Source organism: Copadichromis virginalis, linkage group LG13 (genome assembly GCF_057382275.1).
Source record: "Copadichromis virginalis isolate Kocher_CV1m ecotype Utaka linkage group LG13, C_Virginalis_male_GT1.1, whole genome shotgun sequence".
NCBI lineage: Eukaryota > Metazoa > Chordata > Actinopteri > Cichliformes > Cichlidae > Copadichromis > Copadichromis virginalis.
In genome coordinates this window covers 15275856-15300861 of record NC_140630.1, presented here as the reverse complement: position 1 = coordinate 15300861, position 25006 = coordinate 15275856, and the positions used below count along the sequence as shown (strand labels likewise).

The following is a 25006-nucleotide window of genomic DNA, read 5'->3' as shown; positions in this document are numbered from 1 at the left end:
TCATGGAGTCAACAATGACTTGGGTGTCAGAGTACTTTCCAAACACACTTGGCATCGTGGTTCTAATCACCTCAGGAGACAACCATATCTCAACTGCGCCGAGTAAGGTGTACAAAAAACTGACCCGGGTTTTGATGATCCTGCTGATTGTGGACTGCTGAATGTTGTTGGCCCATATCCAATCATGGTATGACAGTTTGAACAGCATAAATCCAATATTTTCAAATCCGACCTAGGTCACTTTTGTATGTGGTACTGAATCTGATACATTTCTGATGTTTTAGAAAAAGCGACTGCTGTTTGAATGGTCATGTCGCATTAAATCCGTCTTTTATGTCACTGACACAAGACAGACGCCAATTATCAGTGCCAGAGAAGACAAACGAGAAGCATGGCAGCAGAAACTGGGGGCGGAGCGAGTCAGTGGACAGAAACTGAAGTTTTGAGGTTTTCTCTCACATCCCAATCCCACCACTCCTGGTTCCAACTCCGTGTCCATATATACCAAACAAGGCCATTGTTAAAGCACGGGCTCTCTTTTTTCTCAGTGTCCTTCTTTCTCTAATTAATTTGTCAAAATTCTGTTGGTTACGACTGTGCAGAACTTGATAGACTGCTGGAACAACACCTACTAGCTCTGTAGCTGACATTTTTACTTCCGTAAACAGAGCGCGTTGTGTGTGACGTCTTCTTTTGTGCATGCGGGCCGTTTTGAGGGCCATGAACCATTCACACTAGAGCGCATTTGCGGTCACATTTTATTTGTAGTGTGAACAACCAGACAAAAAAAAATCAGATTTTATAAAAAAAAATATCAGAATTGAGCATTAAGACCTGCAGTGTGAACGTAGCTGTAGTGGCAAAAAAATGTTTTTGAGTGCCTACTTATCAGAAAGCTGTAAAAGAAAAGAAAAAGAAACAAAAAACATGATGTATGAACTATGCCTACTGGTCGGTGAAGTGGATCAGTGGCCTTGTCAGGAGCTGCTATTGCACCAGAAGTGGATGAATGTATCACAGCACGCACAATCCTCTTTGTTGCGGGTTCAGTGCCAAAACGTCAGTAGATGACGGTAGCTTGCAAACGTCAAAGTGAAAAAAAGTCATTATTACATGTATAGAAGTTTTTTTATTTTTTATAAAATCTTGCCAGATAATAGTTTAATTAATCCCCAAAGGTAAAATTCACGGCGTACAGCAGCACATAATCTGCTTAAAAATAAAACACATAACACATAACATGTAATAAAAGAACACACAGAAGACAATAAAAGGTAATAAACTTCTGACAATGGCAGTAAACTTAAAAACTTACTGGCCCTTTTAGTGTAATTTAGACCCAATACAACAGCTCTTCCATGAATTCTACTCTAACAAAACTTTGTTGTTGACTCTGTCATCCTATTTTGCTTTTGTCTTCCTTTCATGTGATCAAGGTTCCCGTGAAAGTATCATTTTTGACCCCACTTGTGGAAGAGTGGGGTAGTGATACAAAAACTGCATTTTTTTTTTTAAATTAATGAAATAATAAATAAAAATGCAAATGGCCTCATGTTACAAACATATTTTATGAGGAATACCTGGAATATGAATATATTACAACTTTTCATTTTAAAGATTTTGAAGAAAAACAACTCATGGGGTCATTTTTGACCCCACGTGTGCATCTAAGGGTTAAGCCAGGCACCCACACCTCCACTCCGCTGCGTCTCAGCCACCATCGCTCTGGCAGCAACGGCGCTAGAGCCAAAGCAGGGGAGAGCTGGAACAAACCATTTTGGGAGGGGGGTTATCTATACTTTTATTGTTAAAATGTTACGTCTCAACCTATGTACTGTATGCTTGTTATATTTTAGTAGTGTGTCACACAAACAGCAAATATTGTAAAAAAAAAAAAAAAAAAAAGCAAGAAATCTTTGGGGGTGAAATCTTTGATTCATTTTGGGGTTGCTGAAGCACCCCCAAAAATGGGCTAAAATCGCCCCTGTTTCCAACTATCGTGGCAGCTACTTAAGATAAGATAAGATAAGATAGAACTTTATTAATCCCTCGGGTGGGTTCCTCTGGGAAATTCGACTTCCAAAAAAAAGCACAGCAACGACCGAAGTTACAGTTACAGAATTGTTATATATATATATATATATATATATATATATATATATATATATATATATATACACACACACACACACACACACATATAAATACAGAGACAAATATAAATAAAATATACAAAGGGGATAAATAGAATAAATAGGAATAAAAAATAAACTTAGTTTTAATATTACTCTTTCTGGCTCACAAAATAAACTTTTAGGATATTTTCAGGCGAGAATGTAGCTATGTAAACTTCAAATATCTCCTCGATTTATCAAGAGCACATAAGTGGTCTGCATTCGCTGTCAGAATAAAAGACCCGCACCAGATAAGAAGTTGCAACGCCTGTTTGCATACATAAAATTTTCTGGAGGAGGACAGACATTTGTTTAGAACTCTTAAGGATGTCGAAGAAGCAAGCTCCTTTAAGCAATTAGTTTGGTGTTCCTCCACCTCCAAAGAAATGTCAGAAGGAGTCCGAACCGCAAAGGAAGCGCGTATTCTCGGAAAAGTGGTTGCAGGTGGTGAGCTGGCTTCAAACAAATGATGAATGCGCAGAGATGTGGTGCAGAACATGCCATGAAAATCCCACTCTAGCGGACAAAAACAGTGCCTTTTATTTGTATGCAAATGCGTGTTACAACTTCTTATCTGGTGCACGTCTTTTATTTTGACAGCAAATGCGCACCTGCGGACCACTTATGTGCACCCCTGGTTATACAAGTGTCTCAGTTGATTAAGATAAAGTGAGGGTTATTACCAGTTTTCAGAAGGCTGACCTCATGGATGGTGATGGTTGCACCCCATCTCAGAGGAGAGTTAGATCCTCCCTTGGCATGGTTATGTTTTACCAGCATTTTATTCTAGGATGCTCTCGTATTGCAATGCCACTCTTTGCTCCAACTGCCGGTCAGAAGAGGATTAAGGGCTGCCATGGGTGTTGGAAACCTGCGACCTTTCATGAGCTGACCTCTCATGACTGGACTCCTGCTTGTGAGAAGGCATTTGAGAGAGTAAGACCTATATTCTTTGCTAGTAAGTATCTCAGCCGCAGCCAGGCAGCACACAGACTCGAACTTTTGGCTCTGAAGTAGGCTGTGTGCAATAGGTTCAGCCACTGGCTTAAGGGTCATTAGTTCATTGTCTGGACTGATAACAGCCCTCTCACATACATTATGACTAAGCCACATCTGGATGCCTGTGAGCAGCTTGCGCCATATTTCTTTGAGATCAAATATGTTCCTGAAAAGCTGAACATTGTGGAAGACACCCTGAGCAGAAAACCATTTGTGAGACCTTTGGCCCAGCGCCTCTAGCAAGTTGTGAAAGATTCCAGTATCCAAGATGGCTTCCGTTTGACCTGTCAACCTCAGTCGATACGCAGTGCTCCTACCTCTGCTGCAATTAATGTGTCTCTGTCAACTGATAATGTCTCTTCTCTCATGTCCTCCCTCTGTGAGTGGGAGTCTGCTTCTCACCAGCGCGCAACATCCCTCGTTGCTCACCTGATCTTGATTAGTCCACCTGCCTGTGATGTCTCTCATGTTGATCTCCTGTCTCACCAAATAGGGGATCCTGTGATCTCTAGAGTAGCCCACTATGTTGAGCATAAGCACAGGCCCTCCAGAGTTGAGCGCTGTCACAAGAACCAACAAATATTGCGGCTCCTAAAACAATGGGACAAGCTCACATTCCCCATTGGTGTCCTCTACAGAGTTGTGAGGGACCCAATGACCAAACACAAGAGATTCCAGTTTGTGGTGCCTGACTCCCTAAAACAAATGGCACTGTCTGACATACACGATGATGCTGGCCATCAAGGTCAACCTTGCACACTCTGCTTAGCTCGATAGCGTTTCTTCTGGTATGATATAGAGAAGGATGTGCGCAATCATGTGAGAAATTGCCACAGGTGTATCCTCAGCAAGACCCCAGAGCTCCTTTGGAAGGCATTAGGACCTGTTCTCCACTGGAACTTGTGTGCATTGACTTCTGGTCAGCTGAGGACAGAAACAACAAGTCTGTGGATGTCCTTATGTTTACTGACCACTTCATAAAATTAGCACATGCATTCAAACGCCAGTATCAGACAGCTAAGAGAGTTGCTAAAAAGCTGGGATGGATTAATTATTCTGTATGGATGGCTTCCCTCAGCGCATTCACTCTGACCAGGGAGCTAGTTTTGAGAGTGAGCTGCTTGCATAGCTTCTGGTTTTGGGTGGTGTTGGCCATTGGGTGGTGTTCACCATACCACCCCATGGGTAATAGTACCACAGAGAGATTTAATCACACCCTTTTAAACTTGTTATGGTCCCTCACCCCCAGAGCTAAGCAAAAATGGCCACAGATGACAGTCCATGATATTTGGCTTACAGCACATCACAGAGTACAGGGATGCCATCAGCACCATCAGCTCTGCAGGCAGTCTGTTGAATGACCTCAATCGATTCTACACCCGCTTCGAGACCCCCCAGACTTCCCAGACCTTCCAGAACCCCCAGACCTTCCAAACCCCCCAGACCTTCCAGAACCACCAGATCACCCCTATTGACCATAGACCAGTTGCACTCACTCCAATCATTACAAAGTACTTCGAGAGAGTGGTGCTGGCCTACATCCAGAGCAACATCGCAGACACCCTGGATCCCCTGTAGCTTGCCTATCGGCCCAATAGGTCCACGTCAGACGCCATCGCTGCTGCCCTTCACGATTCCCTTTCCCATCTGGAAAACAAAGACTCATACATCAGGGTACTTTTTGTTGTTTACAGCTCCGCCTTCACTACTGTCATCCCACACAAACTCACTCACAAGCTGGCGCTGCTCTTGCGGCGACCAGCAGGTTGTCTCTGTCTGTCAGTGTCAGTGTCTTAACTTATTTTTTATTCCTTTATTTTATCCTATTTTTCTTTCTTTTTTTTTTGCCTGAGGAAATCCTACAGCATCGGCTTGTGCTTTGTGGAACTTCTTTTAATGAAGATGGGTTTTTTATTTCGCTTGGTTTTATTGGCAATCCTGACGGTTGTTTGGAGTCAGTGCTACTCCCACACAATTACATACTCACGGGAGTTTCTTCTGGATCTTCGGTGGACAGGCCCGTCTTTGGACTCTTTTCACCCTCCAGTGTTTTCCAGCTCTGGATTATCCAGTAATCACAGGGGCACTTTTGTTTTTAACAGAGTCAAAGCAAGGAAGTGGGGTAAGAAGGGAGGCCTACGTCAGCGATTGCGGAAGCAAATACGGTACAACCGTATTCCTTTACCATCAATAATCCTGGCTAATGTGCAGTCTCTGAGTAGTAAATTAGATGAACTGCATTTGAATGTTGCACATTTACGTGACTACAGGGATGCATGTCTAATGGCATTCACAGAGACTTGGCTCAAGGATTCTGACCCTGATTGTTCTCTGGAATTAAATGGCTTCGGGGTTCCCATACGTTTGGATCGAGACCCCGGAGCTACCCAGAAATCGCAAGGAGGAGGGGTGTGTTTGTATATAAATCAGAAATGGTGTAAAAACGTGACCGTTCGTAGACAAGTGTGTCTGCCTGACATTGAGCTCCTCTCTGTGTCTTTGAGGCCGTTTTATCTGCCGAGGGAATTCCCACAGATCAACGTCACCGTCGTTTACATCCACCCCAAAGCGAATCCTAAGATGCGACTGACACCATCTCCAATGCTATCCACTCTCTACAATCTCTCTCTCCTGAAGCCCCTAATATTGTTCTTGGGGACTTTAATCGCTGCGACTTGAAGAAAACACTGAGCAGTTTTTATGAGTATGTGCACTGTCCCACTCGCTTCAATAAGACTCTGGATTTATGTTATGGCTCCATAAAAGGTGCGTATACATCTGTGGCTGGCCCCGCCCTCGGATCCTCGGATCACAACACGGTGCATCTTCTGCCAGTCTATAAGACTGTACTGAGAAGAGAGAAAGTGAGGAAACACCGCATAAAGGTTTGGAGTGATGATGCCTCTTTAGCCCTGCAGGGCTGCTTTGACTGTACAGACTGGTTGGTGTTTACTGAATCATGTAGAGACATTAATGAACTCACTGACGTTGTCTGCGGATATATATCCTTTTGTAGAGACATGATTATTCCCTCAAAGGTTGTGAATTCTTTCCCTAATAACAAACCATGGTCCTCTAAAGTTCTTACGAGGCTGATTTACGAAAGGAATAAAGCTTTTACTGAAGGGAATACCTTGAAAGTCAGAGAAATTAGGAAGGAGATTAGATCAGAAATTAAAAAAGCTAAAATAAAATACAAGGATAAGGTAGAGGCGGAGATGGGTAGCAATAACTTAAGGGTGGCTTGGGCTGGCATGAAACACATGACTGGTCACTGTCTCAGTGACTGTAATAAGATAAGTCTCCCTGGTTTTAGTTCAGATTTTCAGTTAGCCAATGAGCTGAACAGATTTTATTCGAGATTTAATGATAACTATATTCCAAGGAATACACTTGATTCCTTAATAGAGAGCACCAGAGGCCCCCCAGTTTTGTTCTTTGATGAAAGAAGGGTGGGAAATCTTTTTAAAATGAGTAAGACTAATAAAAGTCCAGGTCCTGATAATATATGTGGCCAGGTGCTTAGAACATGCGCTGAGCAATTATGTGGTATTTTTTATCACATCTTTCTTTTATCTCTTCAGCAACAGAAGGTTCCAGAGGTATGGAAAAAATCAATTATTTCTCCAGTTGCTAAGACCACAAAACCTACATCATTAAATGATTTTAGGCCTGTTGCTCTTACATCTTTAGTGATGAAGTCCTTCGAAAAACTTGTCAGGAAGGAGATCCTGCAGCAAGTAGAGAAGCTGATAGATCCACTACAATTTGCATACAGGCCTTGTAGAGGTGTGGATGATGCAGTGGTCACTCTGTTGAACTTCCTTTATCGCCATCTTGATGGCGCCAAAGCTCATGCTCGGCTTTTATTTATCGATTTTTCTTCTGCTTTTAATACTATCCAGCCACATCTTTTAGTGGACAAGCTTCTTAACCAATTTAAACTTAATTTTAATCTCGTTGGTTGGATCTTAGACTTCTTAACTGATAGATCACAGTGTGTGAGAATAAACGGCTGTTTTTCCAAACAGCTGAACTCTTCCACTGGCTCACCACAAGGTTGTTGTCTCTCTCCTCTTTTGTATATTTTGTACACTAATGACTGTCGCAGCACACAGGCCAATAGGCATTTCATCAAATACGCAGTCATTGTAAGCCTCCTTCATGGTGAAGAGGATTCCCATGGGCCTGTTGTGGATGAGTTTGTTTCATGGTGTGATCAGTCCTTCTTAATGATTAACACCTTGAAAACCAAGGACATGGTTATAGATTTCAGGAAGTCATCCCCTCATCCTGCGCTTACAGTGGTAAATGGTGCAGCCATTGAAATGGTGGATAGTTACAAGTACTTGGGGGTTGTTCTTGATAAGACCCTGTCCTTTGAGTCACATCTTGCTGCTACAGTGAAAAAGGCCCAACAAAGACTGTACTTTTTAAGGAGGTTGAGAGGTTTTAATGTTTCATCTGAAATGATGACTCTCTTTTATAAAAGTTTTATTGAATCTGTTTTAACTTTCTGTATCATTGCTTGGTACGGTAGTAGTCCATGGATAAAAAGACCAGACTTAACAATCTGGTTAAAGTGGCGGGCAAGATTTCAGGGAGGTCTCAGGTCCAGCTTGTGGACTTTTATAACAGGCAGGTGCTGAGGAAGGCAACTTCTGTCCTGTTGTGTTCAGATCATCCTCTCTTTAACGATTTTCAACTGCTTCCATCAGGTCGTCGTTATAAAATGACTGCAGTGAAGACAAAGCGACACAAATTGTCGTTTGTACCTAGTGCTATTATCTTAATTAACAACACTAAATTGTAAGTGTTGTTGCCATTGCACATTGCACTTTTTTCGATGGAATATCTAGGTTGTTTTATCAGGCTTATATTATATTATAGTATTTTTTTTAATGAGTGTACGTGATGTGTTGGTTGTATGTTTGTTGTTTGTTTTGACATACTGCGAATCAATTTCCCATCAGGGACAATAAAGTTACCATTGACCATTGACATTGACCAACACTTGGCTTACATCGCACCCTATGTGACTGGCTACAGGACTTTTTGTAGGCCCCAGTCTGTCAGGATGGGCAACAGGACTTCAGCCAGCATTAGTACTAACACTGGCTTCCACAGGGTTGCGTCCTCAGTCCCATCCTCTACGTCCTGTCCACCCACAACTGTGTTGTGGACTCCAATAGGGATAACACCATACTGAAGTTTGCGGACTACACTGCAGTGATTGGTCACATCACTGGAGGGGACAAAGCGGCTTATAGGAGAGAGGTGGCCGGTCTGGTGCCATGGTGTGAGGACAACAAAGCTCACCCTCAACACTGATAAGACCAATGAGATGGACTCACTTGCAGAAGAAGCGAATCACATTCTCCTGGCTGCAGGCACGTGGAGAGGGGGGGGGCTAGAGGGGCTTGAGCACCCGCCCCTTTCCTGATGGGTGCCCAAAGTGCCCTTTTGTTGAGGCAACTTTTTAAAAAAAAATTATTTTTTTTTTAATGTGTGTGTGTGCGTGCGGAGTCCTGTCTGTGCCCCTCAACAATAATATTTAACTATTAATCATAGTTTTGCTAAATAAAAGGATCTGGCTTGCATCAGTAACATGATCACATTTAACCAATGATCGCCCTTGACGGCAGAACGCGCTGGTTACGAGCCGGGAACGAGCTCACAAAGAGCACGCGCATTTGTTGCGGTCCGGAGCTGTAGGAGAAACACAAGTTAATTATATTTCACTAAAAACGATCTAATATGCATGTCCACATAATTATGCATTATTATATTTATAATATTTTAAAAAACACACGCTGTATTTTAAAGAACATACATTAAGTGATAAATGGCCTGTATTTGTATTTTACTAGTCCCTAAGGACCCCAAAACGCTTTACACATCCAGTCATCCACCCATTCACACACTGGTGATGGCAGCTACATTATAGCCACAGCCGTCCTGGGGCGCACTGACAGAGGCGAGGCTGCCGGACACTGGCGCCACCGGGCCCTCTGACCACCACCAGTAGGCAACGGGTTAAGTGTCTTGCCCAAGGACACAGTGACCAAGACTGTCCAAGCCGGGGCTTGAACCGGCAACCTTCCGATTACAAGGCGAACTCCTAACTCTTGAGCCACGATCGCCCCAAGAAGCAGGTTATATTAGATTTATATTTTAAATAAGACAAAATTTGGATTTTATAGCAGTAAAATGATTGTATCTCTACAGTTTAAAAATGTAATAAGCTTTGCCCCTGCACAGAGTGGATAGTGAAACAAATGGAATCATCATAAATACATTATTTCATATTTATTACTCCCCCCTCCTCATTGCTTTATTATTGTAGCTCTAGTAATAAATAATAATGTAAGGATTCTGGATCAGCACCATGGATGCCCATAGTACAGTATTCTGAAGAAGGTCTAAAATGTCACTGTGTGTGCGTGCATGTGTTTGTTTTATGTATATGAATTTTTTAAAATTATTACTCATGATATAACATTGTCCAGACATGGCTGGTAAGGACATGAGGAGGAAACAGTAGGAGCTGTGTGAGGCTACTAAAGGCAGTGCTATAACATTTTTCTGTCATCATTTTATTATAGATTAAGTGCTGGAGTTGTTAGGTGTGGATAATTAAATTATAGTTTATTGCAATAGCAAGTTGTGCCTTGTTCTCAGATGGACAGCAAGTGGAGAGTGATATATGAAATGATGGGATGGAAGGAAGAAGAGAAGCAAAGAGTGATTCACAGGCAGAGCCTAAATTATTTCTCACAGTTTTTTGCTGCCTTATGGTTCCAAGCGCTGTCACCAATCTTTGCAATTTTGTTATTATCTCATGACACTTGTTTAATCAGCTACCATCTCTCCTGTGGACTTTTTACTGTCTACAGTCTCAGATCAACACAGCCCTGCCCTCCAGAACTATCCACAGCAACCCCTCAACAGCAACATTGTACCCATCAGGTAAAACATCGGCTATGTTTGCTTTGCCTTGTTGCCCATATTAGATTCTTGATGAATGTGTGTCGTTGTTATTCAGCCTGGTTCAATGTGCCCCTTTTTAACTTTGAGCACCCGCCCCTTTAAACCTCTCTGCACGGCCCTGCCTGGCTGCCAGGAACTTCAGCATCCAGGCAATAGTTCCCGACTCACCAACAACATCTCCCGCGATTCTCTCGGGGGCCTCCAACTCATCGATGGTGGCTGGGAACATGGCACCGTGGAAAAGGGCTGTGTTTTTGCCATCAGCGTGACAGCGCATTGCCGCCTTTGCAGGGAAATGAGTCCGCCAGTGCTCTGTTGCTGGCGATAAGGAAAGGCTACTCTTTATAGAGGACTCACACTCGGGGACATGTTTTCTGGTGGACTCTGGCTCCCAGAAGAGCCTCTGGAACTCTCGTGTCATCTTTGCATTCCTCCACAATGGTATTTTATTTAATATTTAAAAAAATTGGAGATTTCCCGTGTACCACCAGCAAGAGTACCACACTTTGAGAAAGACTGGGCTGTGTCCTGGCATCTTACTAGGTGCTAAGCTGGTCTCAGGTCTCTTATCCTCCTTGGAGGAAGCTATGTTGCTGATCTAATTCAATATTGTATATGTGATGACAATTTGTTTGAGGCTAATGAATTTGTTATTGTGGTTGTATTTCTAGATTTGCTTCTTTTTTGTGTGTGCTGTTTAGGATTTTATGTAGTTCTTGGGGGGTGAATGTAACCGGGCTTTAATGCAATTAATCCATCTGGAATGCAGAATGACTCAAAATCCCTCTGTCAATGCATTTCAGGCGGTTTGTCCAAAGTTTGTCCATTCTGCACTTCAGATGGGTTGTTGCATTAAAATTTTTAATCGCGTTAATTGTGATGACGCGTTAATGTTTTAACGTTGACAGCCCTACAACAAACACAAAAATAAAAGCCATCATTCTATAGACTTATAATTTGCACTGATGTGTTTTCTAAATTCTATCACACACATATACGTGAAAAGTGTATATGTGCGCCTGTTTGCTGCTGTTGCTTGTGCTGAAGTCTCACACACAACCAGTCGAAAGGGGAGGGGGTGGGCTCCTTCCAAATAGTGCACATTTCAGTCATAATATTGTCAATCCAAGTCCATTATGTATTAATTATTTTTCCTGGATTGTGTGAAAAACAAAACCCTATATCATCGAATCTGTGCATTGAGGTGTAGGTCTGTTAGGTTATGTTTTAGGGTTGGGTGTTGATACTGGAGTGCAAAATTACTGATGGACAAGAAAAGGTCAAAGAGATCAGGTTCTCAGTTTAGAAAAAAAGAGCAAAACAAGAGGAGAAACGAGCAAAAGATACAGGCAAGCAGATGTGTCGTTGGATAATGACAGGTATTATGTATCCTGAAACAAGATAACATTCGTTAGTGGGGAAAACTTCTGTTTACCTTTGTTAGCCACTTGGCTACTATCATAGCCAAGTGGCTAAACATTTGTTCTGCTCGACTGACCTGATATCTTAAATGATTAGATTGAACTTTATTTAATACAAAGAAATATCGTTTCAATTAAGATTTTCCTTTAATTTATGATAAATTAAAGGAAGTGTAATATGTTTCTTTATAGATAAATGCACATCAAAATAGCACATATGCACCAAACACTTTGTGGGATGCACTTTACCCACGTACACACATGCACAGACACACAGTACGTTATTGCAGATGTAACGTTTATTCGTTTTGACAGTCCGCCGTCTGGACAGCTCCCGTCTCAGCTGATCCCAGCTTCCCCTCCGCTCCTCTCCCGTCTCACTAAAAAGGGGAAGAAAAGACGTCATCAGCCCAAACTCCATCAGTTGTGTTCTCACCTGCCTCTCCAGCACCGCCCCATTGAGCTCACTGCACCACTCCTCCCCTGCAGCTGCGCCCGGGACCACACCTCCGCCACACACTTACTGTAAAAAAGTATGGCCACTAATTAGTGTTGGCTCTAAGTTAAAAAATGTCCCAAAACATTTTTTATTAGTAATCTCAATATGAATTAAAACAAGCTGTTGTATTTTTTTTCAGTATATTGCTTGTAATATGAATTTTACTCACATAAATGTACATATTATAGTCCTAAATATATCTTCACTTAAATGTTATTGAAGTTGCAATGTAATATCTATAATTAAATTAAATTAAATGTAACACAAAGTGCATAGTGCAGTCTAAATCATTCAGATATTAGTTACTATACAAGACGCATAATGGTCTTTATACAATGTGTGCCTGAATATTTTGTGTAACTGTACCACTTTTTGGCAATAACTTCAAAAGATACAGAATTACAATAAGAAATGTGCTGTGGTTGCAACTGTTTCCACTTATAAAAGCTCTATAAATTCTCTGTTGATTAACCAACATGTAAAATGTGCCTCTTTTTGTTTTAATTTCCACTGCTTTCATCTAATTTAGAGATGTACTTACAGCATTAAAGTACACTTAAACAGTTTTATCAATTAAATAAACACATCATAGCTATGAAAAAAATATAAGTTCTCAACTGTGCTACAAAATACTACAATTTTTAAAAATTCATGCACATTAATAGTAGACTACAGTAAAAATAAAATCATATTTACCACATTCCTTTCTTCCTTATGCTGAAGAAGTGGTGTGCGTCAATCAGACTGTATGTTTTCTGTTATTTATCCTGTTTATTCTTTGCTGCAGACATTATCCTCACGTGTTTAAATCCTTGGTGTACACTTTGTTTGCCGAATGCTAAGAGGGTTAGGGTTAGCCTGTCCAATAAATGAGTGAACGACAAATACATGAGTGGAAATGGATTCTTTAGATAAGCCATCTGTTCTTATCAGAGAACCCTGTTGAGATTGTGGATGTATAGAGTCAGCATCTTATCATCCTGTCATGCATAGTTCTGGAGGTGAAGTTGATCTCTCTTAAAGATGTTGCATCCGCATTCTGCCACTAGATGTCGCCATAACACAAGTGTTGGGGCACACAGAGCAGGCGAGACACAAGAGGCTGCTTCTTCTCTATCCTGGAGGACAGAGAGATGGGCAGTGCTGTCAACTTCAGCCTGGGTGGTCAAAACTATATCACAGGGCTACGGGGTTCAGAGCCTGCAAATCCTGGATGGGGATTTGCAGGCTCTGAACGGAATTCTCAGAAAATACAAATACAATTAGCACCACTGAGGCAGTGGGGCATTCGTCTGGCTACATACACTCAACAAAAATATAAACGCAACACCTTTGTTACTGCTCCCATTCCCCATGGGATGGACGTAGAGACCTAAAATCCATTCCAGATACACAATATAACCATCCCTCCCAAACAGTGGTCACAAATCAGTCCAAATGTGTGGTAATGGGCACATCTGCTATATTGAAATAATCCATCCCACCTCACAGGTGTGCCACATCAGGATGCTGATCTGACATCATGAGTGACATCATGACAGGTGTACCTCAGACTGCCCACAACAAAAGGCCACCCTGGAATGTGCAGTTTTTTGCGCTATTGGGGGTCTGGGGACCCAGAACCGGTCAGTATCTGGTGTGACCACCATTTGCCTCATGCAGTGCAACACATTGTCGCATGGAGTCTATCAGATTGTCAATTGTGGCCTGTGGAATGTTGGTCCACTCCACTTCAATGGCTGTGCGAGGTTGTTGGATATTCGTGGGAACTGGTACACTCTGTCGTATACGCCGGTCAAGCACATCCCGAACATGCTCAATGGGTGACATGTCCGGTGAGTATGCTGGCCATGCAAGAACGGGGACATTCTCAGCTGCCATCTGCCCTGAACAATGTGAACCATGATTCATCCGTGAAGCGCACACCTCTCCAACGTGCCAGACGCCATCGAATGTGAGCATTTGCCCACACAAGTCTGTTACGGCGACGAGCTGGAGTCAGGTCAAGACCCCGATGAGGACGACGGGCATGCAGTTGAGCGTCCCTGAGACAGTTTCTGACAGTTTGTGCAGAAATTGTTTGGTTGTGCAAACCAATTGTTCCAGCAGCTGTCTGGGTGGCTGGTCTCAGACGATCTTGGAGGTGAATCTGCTGGATGTGGAGGTCCTGGGCTGGTGTGGTTACACGAGGTCTGCGGTTGTGAGGCCGGTTGGATGTGCTGCCATATTCTCTGAAACGCCTGTGGAGACGGCTTATGGTTGAGAAATGAACATTCAATGCACGGGCGACAGATCTGGTTGACATTCCTGCTGTCAGCATGCCAATTTCACGCTCCCTCATTGCTTGTGGCATCTGTGGCATTTTGCTGTGAGACAAAACTGCACATTCCAGGGTGGCCTTTTGTTGTGGGCAGTCTGAGGTACACCTGTGCACTACTCATGATGTCAGATCACCTGTGAGGTGGGATGGATTATCTCAATATAGCAGATGTGCCCACTACCACACATTTGGACTGATTTGTGACCACTGTTTGGGAGGGATGGTTATATTGTGTATCTGGAATGAATTTTAGGTCTCTACGTCCATCCCATGGGGAATGGGAGCAGTAACAAAGGTGTTGCGTTTATATTTTTGTTGAGTGTATTTAGATCACTGCCTGCTTCCACCATGGTCGGAAGAGGAGGCTTCCACCAAACTTCTGTTGTCATGAAGCATCTGGCCAACCTGGGCTTCATTATAAACACAGAGAACATTCCTCGGACAGTCCTCTGGACTCGATCTCATTTGCAGCTCGTTTGTCAGTCATCTTTTGATACACTGTCAAGGTGAGTGAGGTCACATCAAAATTGATAGACTGACCTGGTTTCCAAACTGTGGCACACTGAACCTCAGAGTTTTTTAAGACAGAGTTTTTTGTTTTTTTATTTTCTGCAAGAGTTCTGACCTTGCACCTGAGGAGGTTTTGCCTCACTCAAACCTACAGGCTTCAGGACCCCGTCAGGCTGCAGAGAGACTTGGTTGTGTCATCCAAACAGGTAAAAACAGACTGCAGAACATCTCAGAGAATCAGCCTAATTATCGCACTGATGTGATTCTTTAGCTGTCATAGGGCGAAAGGCGGGGTACACCCTGGACAGGTCGCCAGTCTGTCACAGGACTAACACACAGGGACAGACAACCATTCACACTCACATTCACTCGCACATTCACACCTAGTGACAATTTGGATTAATCAATTAACCTATCCCCACAAGCTGCATGGCTTTGGACGGTGGGAGGAAGCCGGAGTACCCGGAGAGAACCCACGCAAACACAGGGAGAACATGCAAACTCCACACAGAAAGACCCCGGCCTGATGGTGGAATTGAACTCAGGACCTTCTTGCTGTGCGGCAACAGTGCTAACCACCGCCCTATGACAGCTGGGATAGGCTCCAGTGCCCCCCGCGACCCTGAAAAGGATAAGCGGAAGCGAATGGAATGGATGTGATTCTTTATAAAACTAACACTCTTTGGCTTTGTACCTTCTCAGGTTGGAGGCTGTTACAGTCTTGTAAGCTTCATTCATAATTATGGAAGCACAGAGTCAGGTAAAAAAAAAAAAAAAAAAGACAGAGAAGGATTTAATAGAACGTGTTACTTTTCATTGTCAAAATCATTGTATGCTTAAATCAGTTGACCTTCAGAAGTTGGATTCATTTGTCCTACTATGATTTCAGGGCACTACAATGGTAATTCTGTCCATCCTGAGGAGAGTCCAGACTCTACAACAGATCACTGGCTCACCTACAAACAGGTGTTCCACACAACTGGGTCTGTAGTACTTGGCCTAAATCCTGTTTTACAAGAAAAACGTAAGAAGACAGAGCATCTCATCCTGAAGTGAGAGAATTTTTAAATGTGCCATCACTTTGTTAATCAGTTTTTTCTTCATCCTCAGGTCTAAAACTGGATGTTGGGAATCATCATGCCGAGAAAGAACAGCAATCGTCCTAGCCCACCATCGCCAACTGGAGGACAAATATTGGTAATAACTGCCCTTAGGAGGAAGGGTCCTCCCAGAGAGCCTGATTGCTCCCAAGATTTCTTCCTCGAAGAAGGAGTTTTTTTTCTTGCCACTGTCGCCCCACATTCATCTCATCAACAGAGACATTGTTAAAACCCACGTAGAGTCCATGTCCTGCTGACGAGACTAGGGGTGCACCGATTTACAGTTCAAAGGGTTTGTGTTACATTGCTACAAAAAGAGAAATTACAACCAACAAAAGACAAAGAGACAGTTCTCCAGCCAAAAACAGGCCATTTCAAAGTAAAACTTACATGAATTAGAGCACGAATTTGACTAGGAAATTGGAAATTCTAAATGTAAAACAATGAAAAATATTTATAGCTATATCATTTATGTCTGATTAGTCTACATTCAACTTAAAGTAAAACAGCACGCAGCACATTTACAAAGAATTAGAGAACTTATTGATGAAAGAAATGAGTAATATCTGAATCTGCGCACCACTAGTAGAGATGGTCCTTTTCTGGACCAGTGTACTTTGGTTTGCTCTCTGGGAACATCAAAAAATAAATAAATAAACAATTTATATTTATAATATTTACCATTTTTCTAGCAGAATGTAATGATATGAAGTAGTGTAAGACTTTTGCACAGTACTGTATTTCTAAAGATACTGGTGTGTGGAAGGTATAATAATCAATTGATAATAATCACCAGCTACGACTTATATATTTTTATTAAAAACAAAGTACAGTTTAGACTAATTGGTGATATCATTAATTTTACAGACATTTTATTTATACATGTATCTATATAGCAGAAATGATACATGGGAGAAACTCAAATTTATGCCAGGTTAGTGATTAGAGGGGAAACAGGGAAGCAAGCACATCAGAGCCTTCCTGAAGATTACTGCAGTCATCTGTGGGCAAAACGGTACACTAGACACCACCTAATGTAGATCTGGGGCATCAGTGTGGCTAAAAGTAGGTGTGGCTGTGGTTCGGGATTTAGAGCGGATCATCTACCCATTGGAAGGACCAGCTACTGTAGTCTGCATGCAGGTGTCCTTGGGCAAAATACTGAACCCCAAGTTGCCTCAGATGAATACATCCAAGTGTGTGTGTGTGTGTGTGTGTGTGCGCGTGTGTGTGTGTGTGCGTGTGTGTGCGTGTGTGTGTGTGTGTGCGTGTGTGTGTGTGTGCGTGTGTGTGTGTGTGTGTGTGTGTGTGTGCGTGTGTGCGTGTGTGTGTGTGTGTGTGTTAGACAAGGAGTTGGGGTATAGAAAAAAGCACTTTTATGAATATGTGTGTGTTTGGTTGACTGAGGCTTGTAGAAAAAATAGAAAAAATAGTGCTTAAAATAGAAAAGTGTTATACACCATTTAAAAATATTAACTCATGACTGTCCTGCGACACCTATTTGTATGTGTGTTCATTTTGATCTACAAAGTGGGCCACGTGAGCATGCAGTAGACTGGTACAAATCTGACACAGGGACTGAGTGTGACAACAAAGAGCTGAAATTTGATATAGATGAAAAAAAAATCCCACAGGAGTTCTCTTTCAAGTTAAGTTTTTTTTTTTTTTTATTCCCTAGTCAAACCCCCTTTTCTAGTTTTGTTCAAAGATACATTTGCTGTTAACTACAGTTGGCAGAGATCAAACAGCATTTTATGGGGGGGTGAAGCAATCATTTCCTACATGAGTGGCACTGGCAGGAGGGATTTCCTGCTACAGAAGTGGCACTGGGAGCTTAATAAGTTCACTCTAAAAGAGACGTCTTCAAATCAAAGACTATTTTTTACTTCCTTTAAAACTTTAGTATAACATAGACGTGAACAAATCTGACTTCCTGCAGAGCTTTCTTTTAGCTTTGATCATCTGCGCAATTTTATTTTTAGGCGGCAAATTTTCTTTTAAGAAACAACAACAAAAGGGAGAGAAATCAATCAGTAACTGGTTGTGAACGTATTGTTTCACATATTTAACTCATTCCATATTTTAACACCCATGTTAAAATATCAGTTGTGTCAAACTTTTAGAACATTCTGATAAATCAAGTCAGAATCGATAACATATCTTGTTAAATGTTATAAAGAAAATCATTTTGTTAAGTCGAACTAATGGATGTGGTAGGCTCCACCTCAGAAAAAGGTGCAGAGGGAGCAAGAAGAAGAGCAATAGCACCACCTAGTGGCAGAAGTTAAAATACGAAACTTTCTTTTTTGTCATGTTCTTCTTTTTATTTTTATCTGAAATAGATAATAACAAACAAAATAATGTCATAGTAGCTCAATGTGTATCGTTTGTTTTTGAAAAGAAGAACAACACAGACTAAAGCGATAAAAGATGATGATGATCTGGTATGTGTAACTTTCCTGTTGTACTATTAACGTAATTTTGTTTTTGGTTATAATTGTGTTTGCTTTTGCAACATAGTTCTAGAGATATATGTGATTTTCTGTCATTGCTGACTGCTTGACTAAGCGGTGGTTTCTGGGACTTTCCGTGGGGATTAGACAAAGCGCAACAGAAACAAACAGGAAACCCCGCCCCGTCGTGTTGCAAGCGCGCCTCTACACATTTCAGGCTCTGGACTCACTGCGCGATGGCGACGAAGTTTTCACTGTGGTTTAGTTCCTGTGTTTGGCTCGCTGTGTCACTGTAAGTAATCAGATGTAGACTAGACAGTCCTCTATTATCTGTCTCTACTAGCTTTACTAACTGCTCGGCTCGGTGTGAGGTGGTAACCACAGGGGCGGTTGGGAACGAAGGGTGATACAACTTACCGTAACACCTGAGTTCAGAAGTGTGCGGTAAATGTAATCTTTAATAAAGCAATGAATTCGTCTGTTTGGCGTCTTAACACCACCTATAAACTGCTATTTAACCTAAACGAACTTATTATTCTAAAAGGAAACCAAGCTGCCGCACGTTCACTTTCGTTTTGAGCTTCTGGGTTTTTGTTTTTTTTATACAGATGCGTTTGCTTTGCCTCGTCCCAGCGCCACAGGTCAGTTAATGGGGCATCCCGCATCAGAAGAGAGCCGGAATGTTTGGATGGCACCTACAACTTTACAAACTGGAGCTGTTGTAACTGCCCTGTTGGTAAGTGTCAGTGGTTATGTGAACTTAAAGAACTCAAGCAATGTAGTTTGTAATTTGTAGTCTTTGTAATCTGTAGGGTTTTTGTTCTCCATTTAATCAAAACCCGGGATGTCCAAACTTTTTTCGAGAGTGTCATAAATTGACAATCACCCAGGGGCCAACAATTCTTCTTGCCTTTTTGTGAAGCATAAAAAATATTATTTAAAAAAAAAAAAAAAAAAATATATATATATATATATATATATATATATATATATATATATATATATTGTTAATCATCACAGTGATCAGGTTAACAAAATAAAGCAATTGATCATTCACATGTTGCGAGAACATAAGAAAGATCAAGCTGTCCGGAATACCTGAAACTTCAATGAAGCTGCTGAGTATCAGTGTCTCAGGTTCATTTTGTGAGTGTACAAAACTTTTATACATTCATTGGTTGCACAGCGCAGTGCTGCCACCATGTTGTGAAAAGAGAAATTACACTATATTAATTCTGTTTGTGGCCATAAATAATATATTTAAGGTAGGAGTGAGGGGCCTGCAAAGGAGAATGACCTGGACTTGCTGGACATGCCTGATCAAAACATTTACTTTTGCCAGCCTGCAGACCAGCAACTCTGCAAGTCGTATGCTTTACGAGGGCTTTCCAGATTATGTTTGCTAGAAAATTTCCGTTCATATTTCCAGTTATTCTGACACCTATGAGTCATCAATCTTATGACTGAACTTCTCCCAGAATTTCTGTAACAGAGTGAGATAGCACAACCTGTTGAGCCAGAACAGCCAAATAACTGGGAAAATAAGCCTTAATTAAAGATTAAAATAAAAATAACAACAGCAAAACATCACTAACCTGTCTTCTTTTTTTTTCTCCCATTAACTTATGACCCCCTTGCTTATCTCTGGTGGTGCTGTGGAGCAGTCAACTCTTAGGATAGGACCCATTAGAAAGGTCTATGAAGCTTTAAAGGGGGAAAAAAGTTAAAACTTCACTTTTTAATTGTTGCTGTATCTATAGTACCAATTAATTATGTAATTGGTACTATAGATACAGCAACAATACTCTCGCGATATAACAGAAAACAACAAGTTAACACAGATAAGAAGTTGCAACGAATGCGCACCTGCGGACCACTTAATTGCACCCCTGGTTATTATATTCTATTCATGTAAACAGTGTAATACCATTAACAGACTTTCTTCTGCATCATCTCTCTCCACTCTGTAGGACAGCGAGTAATAGAGCATTGCACTAATGGCAATAAAATGAATGGAAAATGTGAAATCTGCGAGAGGGACACATACAACAGTGAGCCTAGTGACCGGAAGACCTGTCACCGCTGCACCTCCTGCGCACAGGCAAATGGTACAATTATGATAGGACATGGCTGTTCCTTTTATTCACAGCTAAACTAAAGACAAAATATTAGAGAAAAGTTCACCTTTTGCTGCAGAATGTTTGACTGGTCACAGCTCTAACGATGCTTAAGTCCAGTATGAGGACCCTGAAATCAAATCAGCTATCATTAACCATTATCTACTGGATTATACATGTGCTATATTGATTAGCAGTTTCTTAGATGTCATATTTTAATATTTTATTTTTAAATATATAAGGTTAGCAGATAATTAAAATGCAGTACCAGAATTATCCAAGCATTATTTCAATTTATATATGAAAGTTCACATCCGAAAAAGTGAAGGAAAACCATCCTTGGTCTATTTCACAATTAAAACAATGCAAGTTTCTTTTTTTTTTTAAAGACTTTATAGCCTCAATAATAACTTGTGTGACTTTTCTCAACTTTTCAGCTAATTTAGAAGTAGAAGAAGAGTGCACTGCTGGTAGGGACACCAAGTGTCGATGCAAGGAAGATCACTTCTGCAGCAGTGAAAGTTGCACAATCTGCCATCCATGTAAAAAGTAAGTTTGATTTGACTTTGAAATCACATTCAGCATGTAAATCTGTGCATATTCCCTAGCGCTAATGTACTAGACCTGAGTACAGTGTTCATATTAATACATTGTACAAAATAATAGGAACACCTATTAATGTAATGTAGCTCAATACACCGCCATCTTAGTAATACACTTAAATAATTGGAACATTTCCAGCATGATTTGCTGAAACTCATTCATTTTGTAAAAGCAGAAGTGATGGCAGAGCTATTGTAATGGTTTTCATTAGATTGCAAACATGTTTCTAATAAAGAGTTTGTGACATGTGTGTGTAGCTCCTTTAAAGAATCTGTTGTCTATTGACTTGTCCTTTAAGGCTTTCCGCTCCCTTTGTAGTTATTTTTGATTCATTCGTGGTTGTTTGTTGTTTTGGTTCAAGATGTGGAATTGGTGGTGTTAAAGAAGCCTGTACAGCCAACAGTGATGCAGTCTGCAATGGAAATGGTGGAGGTAAGGTGTTCTTAAGTATTATTGGATTTTAATAAATCATATTGGACACATTTTGCATTGCAAAATATTAATGGTCATATCTTCTCATTTCAGCTATTGCTGGAATTATTATTCTATTCCTTGTTTTTGCTGGAGCCGTTGTAGGAATAATCTGGATAGCGAGTGAGTATTTCTGCTAATATATGAGTAAAGTACCACCAGACGACATTGTGTGTTTCCTTGCTCAGCACTGAAGGCTTTATTTATATTCAGTTCAATATTTAGTCGTATCTTGATTAATTTTTCTGTGTAATTTCTATTCGTGTTTCATTAGAGAGAAAACAAAAGAAAGAGGATGAAAAAAGCAAAGAGGTAAGTTATTTTCTTTGGACACCTGTGACGTGATATTTACTCTTTGATCTCTGGTTCATCCAATTGCCTTTCTGCACACACACACACACACACACACACATGGACATGAGCAGTTTGTTACTTCATCGCAAACAAAACTGAAAAGAATTAAAACTTTTATTTTGTTTCTGCTTCACAGAAGCTCATCCGTCGTCTTTCAGGTAACAAACATGACTTTATTCAAGCCAATATAAGAGCTTTAATTATTCTCTGTCTTTTGAACTAACCAGTCAGAATCAGATTTTAGAACAAGTTATTGTGCATTTGCATTTTTTCATGTGGTTAATTTTCTCTAAACTTTTAATTTCTTTAGAACAAAAGTGTATTACCCTCTTTTCTTTCTGATCATGACTTTACCATTTTCATCCATTAATCAAAAAACATTGCATATTGCCTGCTCAGTAAATTATAATATTGTGCGTTGTGGTCTTAATACCCATCTTTTAATATTTTTTCTTTTTACATTATTTTCAGATGTTGACATTGTTCCTCACCTGCCTGATATTGCAAGGGAGCTTGGATGGAAAAATGCAAGAACCCTAGCTCTCCACACTGGGATAAGTGTGGTTACTACTGAATCTTATGAAATGGAGTATCGAAATGATGCTGAGGAGCGAACGCTGCAGCTGCTGTTTAAGTGGGTGGAGAAGGAAGGCAAACAGGCTTCAAAGAAACTTATCGAAAACCTTGTGGATATGAAACAAAAGAAAAAAGCGACACAGATCAGAGACATATTGTTAAAACATAGTTCACCATCAAACAATCCTGCAAATAACTGCTGACATGTATACACAATGAACTTGAAGAACTTTGAATTCTAAAGAAACAATCTTGCAAAGTTACCTCTTGATTTTCAATTCAGGTTGTGAAAGCTGATTTCGAGTTGCAATATATCTAAATTTGATTGTTTTTATTTTTCAGTGTTTTTAATTTCATGATCATAATAATAATGCTCATTTTAAAAAATCCACGTGTCATAAGGGACAGATGAATGTCTTGCTACAGCTTCTATATTATGCGATAATATTTGATGAACCTGGAGTTTGTAAAAGCTTGGTTTTGGTTCCTTCCTTGCTTTTCATGGCTTATTTTTAGGTCTATTACATAGCTGTTATCTAATGCTAATAAACATTTTTCAAACGTCAAAAGAGAAAACACCTGACAAAAAAACAACTAATAAAAATGTCCTCTTTCATTGGCCCTTTGGCTCGGTTTTGCACAACAAGATCTTTGTTTAAAGGAAATATATTAAAAACTATCACCACTTCCGTGCTTTTTAACATTATTAAACCCATCCATCCAGTAATTTCTGTTAATATAAACAGTGTGGTTGTGGTGTAAACAGGCTAAGAAGGGAATTCCAGGTGTGCAGCACTTCCAATCTTTCCTGCCTGAGAAGAACTGGGGTGTTCCCACATGAGATATATAATCTCTCCAGTGACTTCTCGACCAAGGCTATTGCTGTTTACCAAAAACAAACTAAAATCTAAAACTGGAAATGAAAAAAAAGTTAACTAAAAATAAAAACTAGGCTTTTGAAAAATGTACTAAACATAATTTTGTGAACATGGAAAACTAACTAACATGTTTTTTAGTTTTATTGGAAAAAAAAAATCCAAACTTTTATCCTTATGAGACTTTGTTGGGATGTTAACAAGACAGGGAGTCAACTGTTTTCAAAACACTGTAATACCTGTACTGATTTTCCTAAATCTTGCCCTTCATACAATGATGTCACGGTTCTGGGTCTTTCTGACCCAGCTTTTTGAGTTCTTGTGTTTTTATATTATGGTTTATGTTTTGAGTCCTTTGTTGTACTATGTTTGTTATTTCCCTAGGTTTCAGTTATGGTTATCATAGGTTTAGTTCTTAGGTTTTGTAATACGGCTTCACTGTGTTCCATGTTGTGTCTACTGTGCCTTTCTGTACCATGTTTCTGGTCCCTATGTTCTGTCTCCACAGTTGCTGTTAAGTTTACATGTCTAGAGTTCAGTCAGTGTGTTTCCTGTTTTACTTTGAAGGTCCATGTCTCATGTCAGTGTTTCTAGTTTGCTTCCCTTGTCTCATCCAGCCTGATTACTCCCAGCTGTGACAAATAATAATTAATAGAGACTATAACTAATACAAAAACTGAGTAAAAATACCACCAACAGCTGACTGTGGAATATTTAGAAGTAAGGAAATTTCACAACTGGACATGTTGCACAGGTAGCATCCTATCACGGGTATTTACTGGAAAAAATGTATATACTGCAGTATTTTGTTTATAATAAAATGGAATGGTTGTATCTTTGTATTTCAGTTATTGCAAAAAAATTGTTGTGGTTGGTGTTGTTATTGGCGTCATCTGTCCAGTGGGTTATGTTGCAATCTGGAGAACTACCACCAGAGGGCACAAGACCTATGAAGAGTTCCTCAGTGCAGCACTGAAGGCTATGCAGCACCATATGCAACAAGCTGTGATGTGCTGTGTATTCTGACGCCTTTCTGTCAGAACCAGTTGCAGTAACTTCTCTGTTGGATCTTAACACATAGGACCACTTTGCATCAGAGAAAAGCTTGACAAATGTAAGGCACTCAGCAGCTGAGGTAAACATGAAGAGAAAATAAAACTGGGACAAAAATTAACTCTATGATCTCTTAGTCAGTCCCCCAGAACCAGGAGAACTTGCCTCTCTGTGTTTCTCTACGAGTTTGCTGTCGCTGACGAAGCAAAATGTAACTGCGCTGAGAGTTTTCTGAAAAGATTGCATGATGATGAATCATTACATGACAAACAAAGCATTTCCTGCTTTTTCATGTCAAACAGCTTCCAGACTTTGACCGCGCTCATTCAACAGAGCAATACTAAGAGCAATGGTGAAGGCTAAGGAACTCTGAGGAGATCTAAGAAGGAGAACTGAAGATTTACACAAGTGGGGAAGATCTCATGGAGCCATTTCCAAATAACTGCACCTCACCCCCAATCAGTGAGTGGCAGATGGCTTCCCCTCCATGA

At 40.6% G+C, this 25006-nt stretch overlaps 1 protein-coding gene across 2 annotated transcripts; it reads left to right on the top strand.

Moving 5' to 3' along the window:
- The first annotated feature begins 18642 nt into the window (after positions 1-18642).
- LOC146695390 (uncharacterized) lies at positions 18643-24296 on the top strand. Of its 2 annotated transcripts, none has more exons than XM_085477516.1 (9): positions 18643-18752; positions 19075-19202; positions 20437-20574; positions 21021-21132; positions 21548-21618; positions 21712-21780; positions 21932-21969; positions 22148-22169; positions 22483-24296. In XM_085477516.1, the coding sequence occupies exons 1-9, from the start codon at positions 18703-18705 to the stop codon at positions 22788-22790; spliced, it is 936 nt and encodes a 311-aa protein (XP_085333642.1). In that variant the 5' UTR covers positions 18643-18702; the 3' UTR covers positions 22791-24296. The 2 variants fall into 2 exon arrangements, with proteins under 2 accessions (XP_085333642.1, XP_085333641.1); XM_085477515.1 differs by having other exon boundaries at positions 18643-18758.
- The last annotated feature ends 710 nt before the right edge of the window (positions 24297-25006 follow it).

Coding starts and splice junctions, on each gene's coding strand:
- LOC146695390 (XM_085477515.1), top strand. CDS start 18,703: ATGGCGACGAAGTTTTCACTGTGGTTTAGTTCCTGTGTTTGGCTCGCT. Junction 21,133..21,547: donor ATCTGCCATCCATGTAAAAA/GTAAGTTTGATT, acceptor TTTTGGTTCAAG/ATGTGGAATTGGTGGTGTTA. Junction 21,619..21,711: donor CTGCAATGGAAATGGTGGAG/GTAAGGTGTTCT, acceptor TTCTCATTTCAG/CTATTGCTGGAATTATTATT.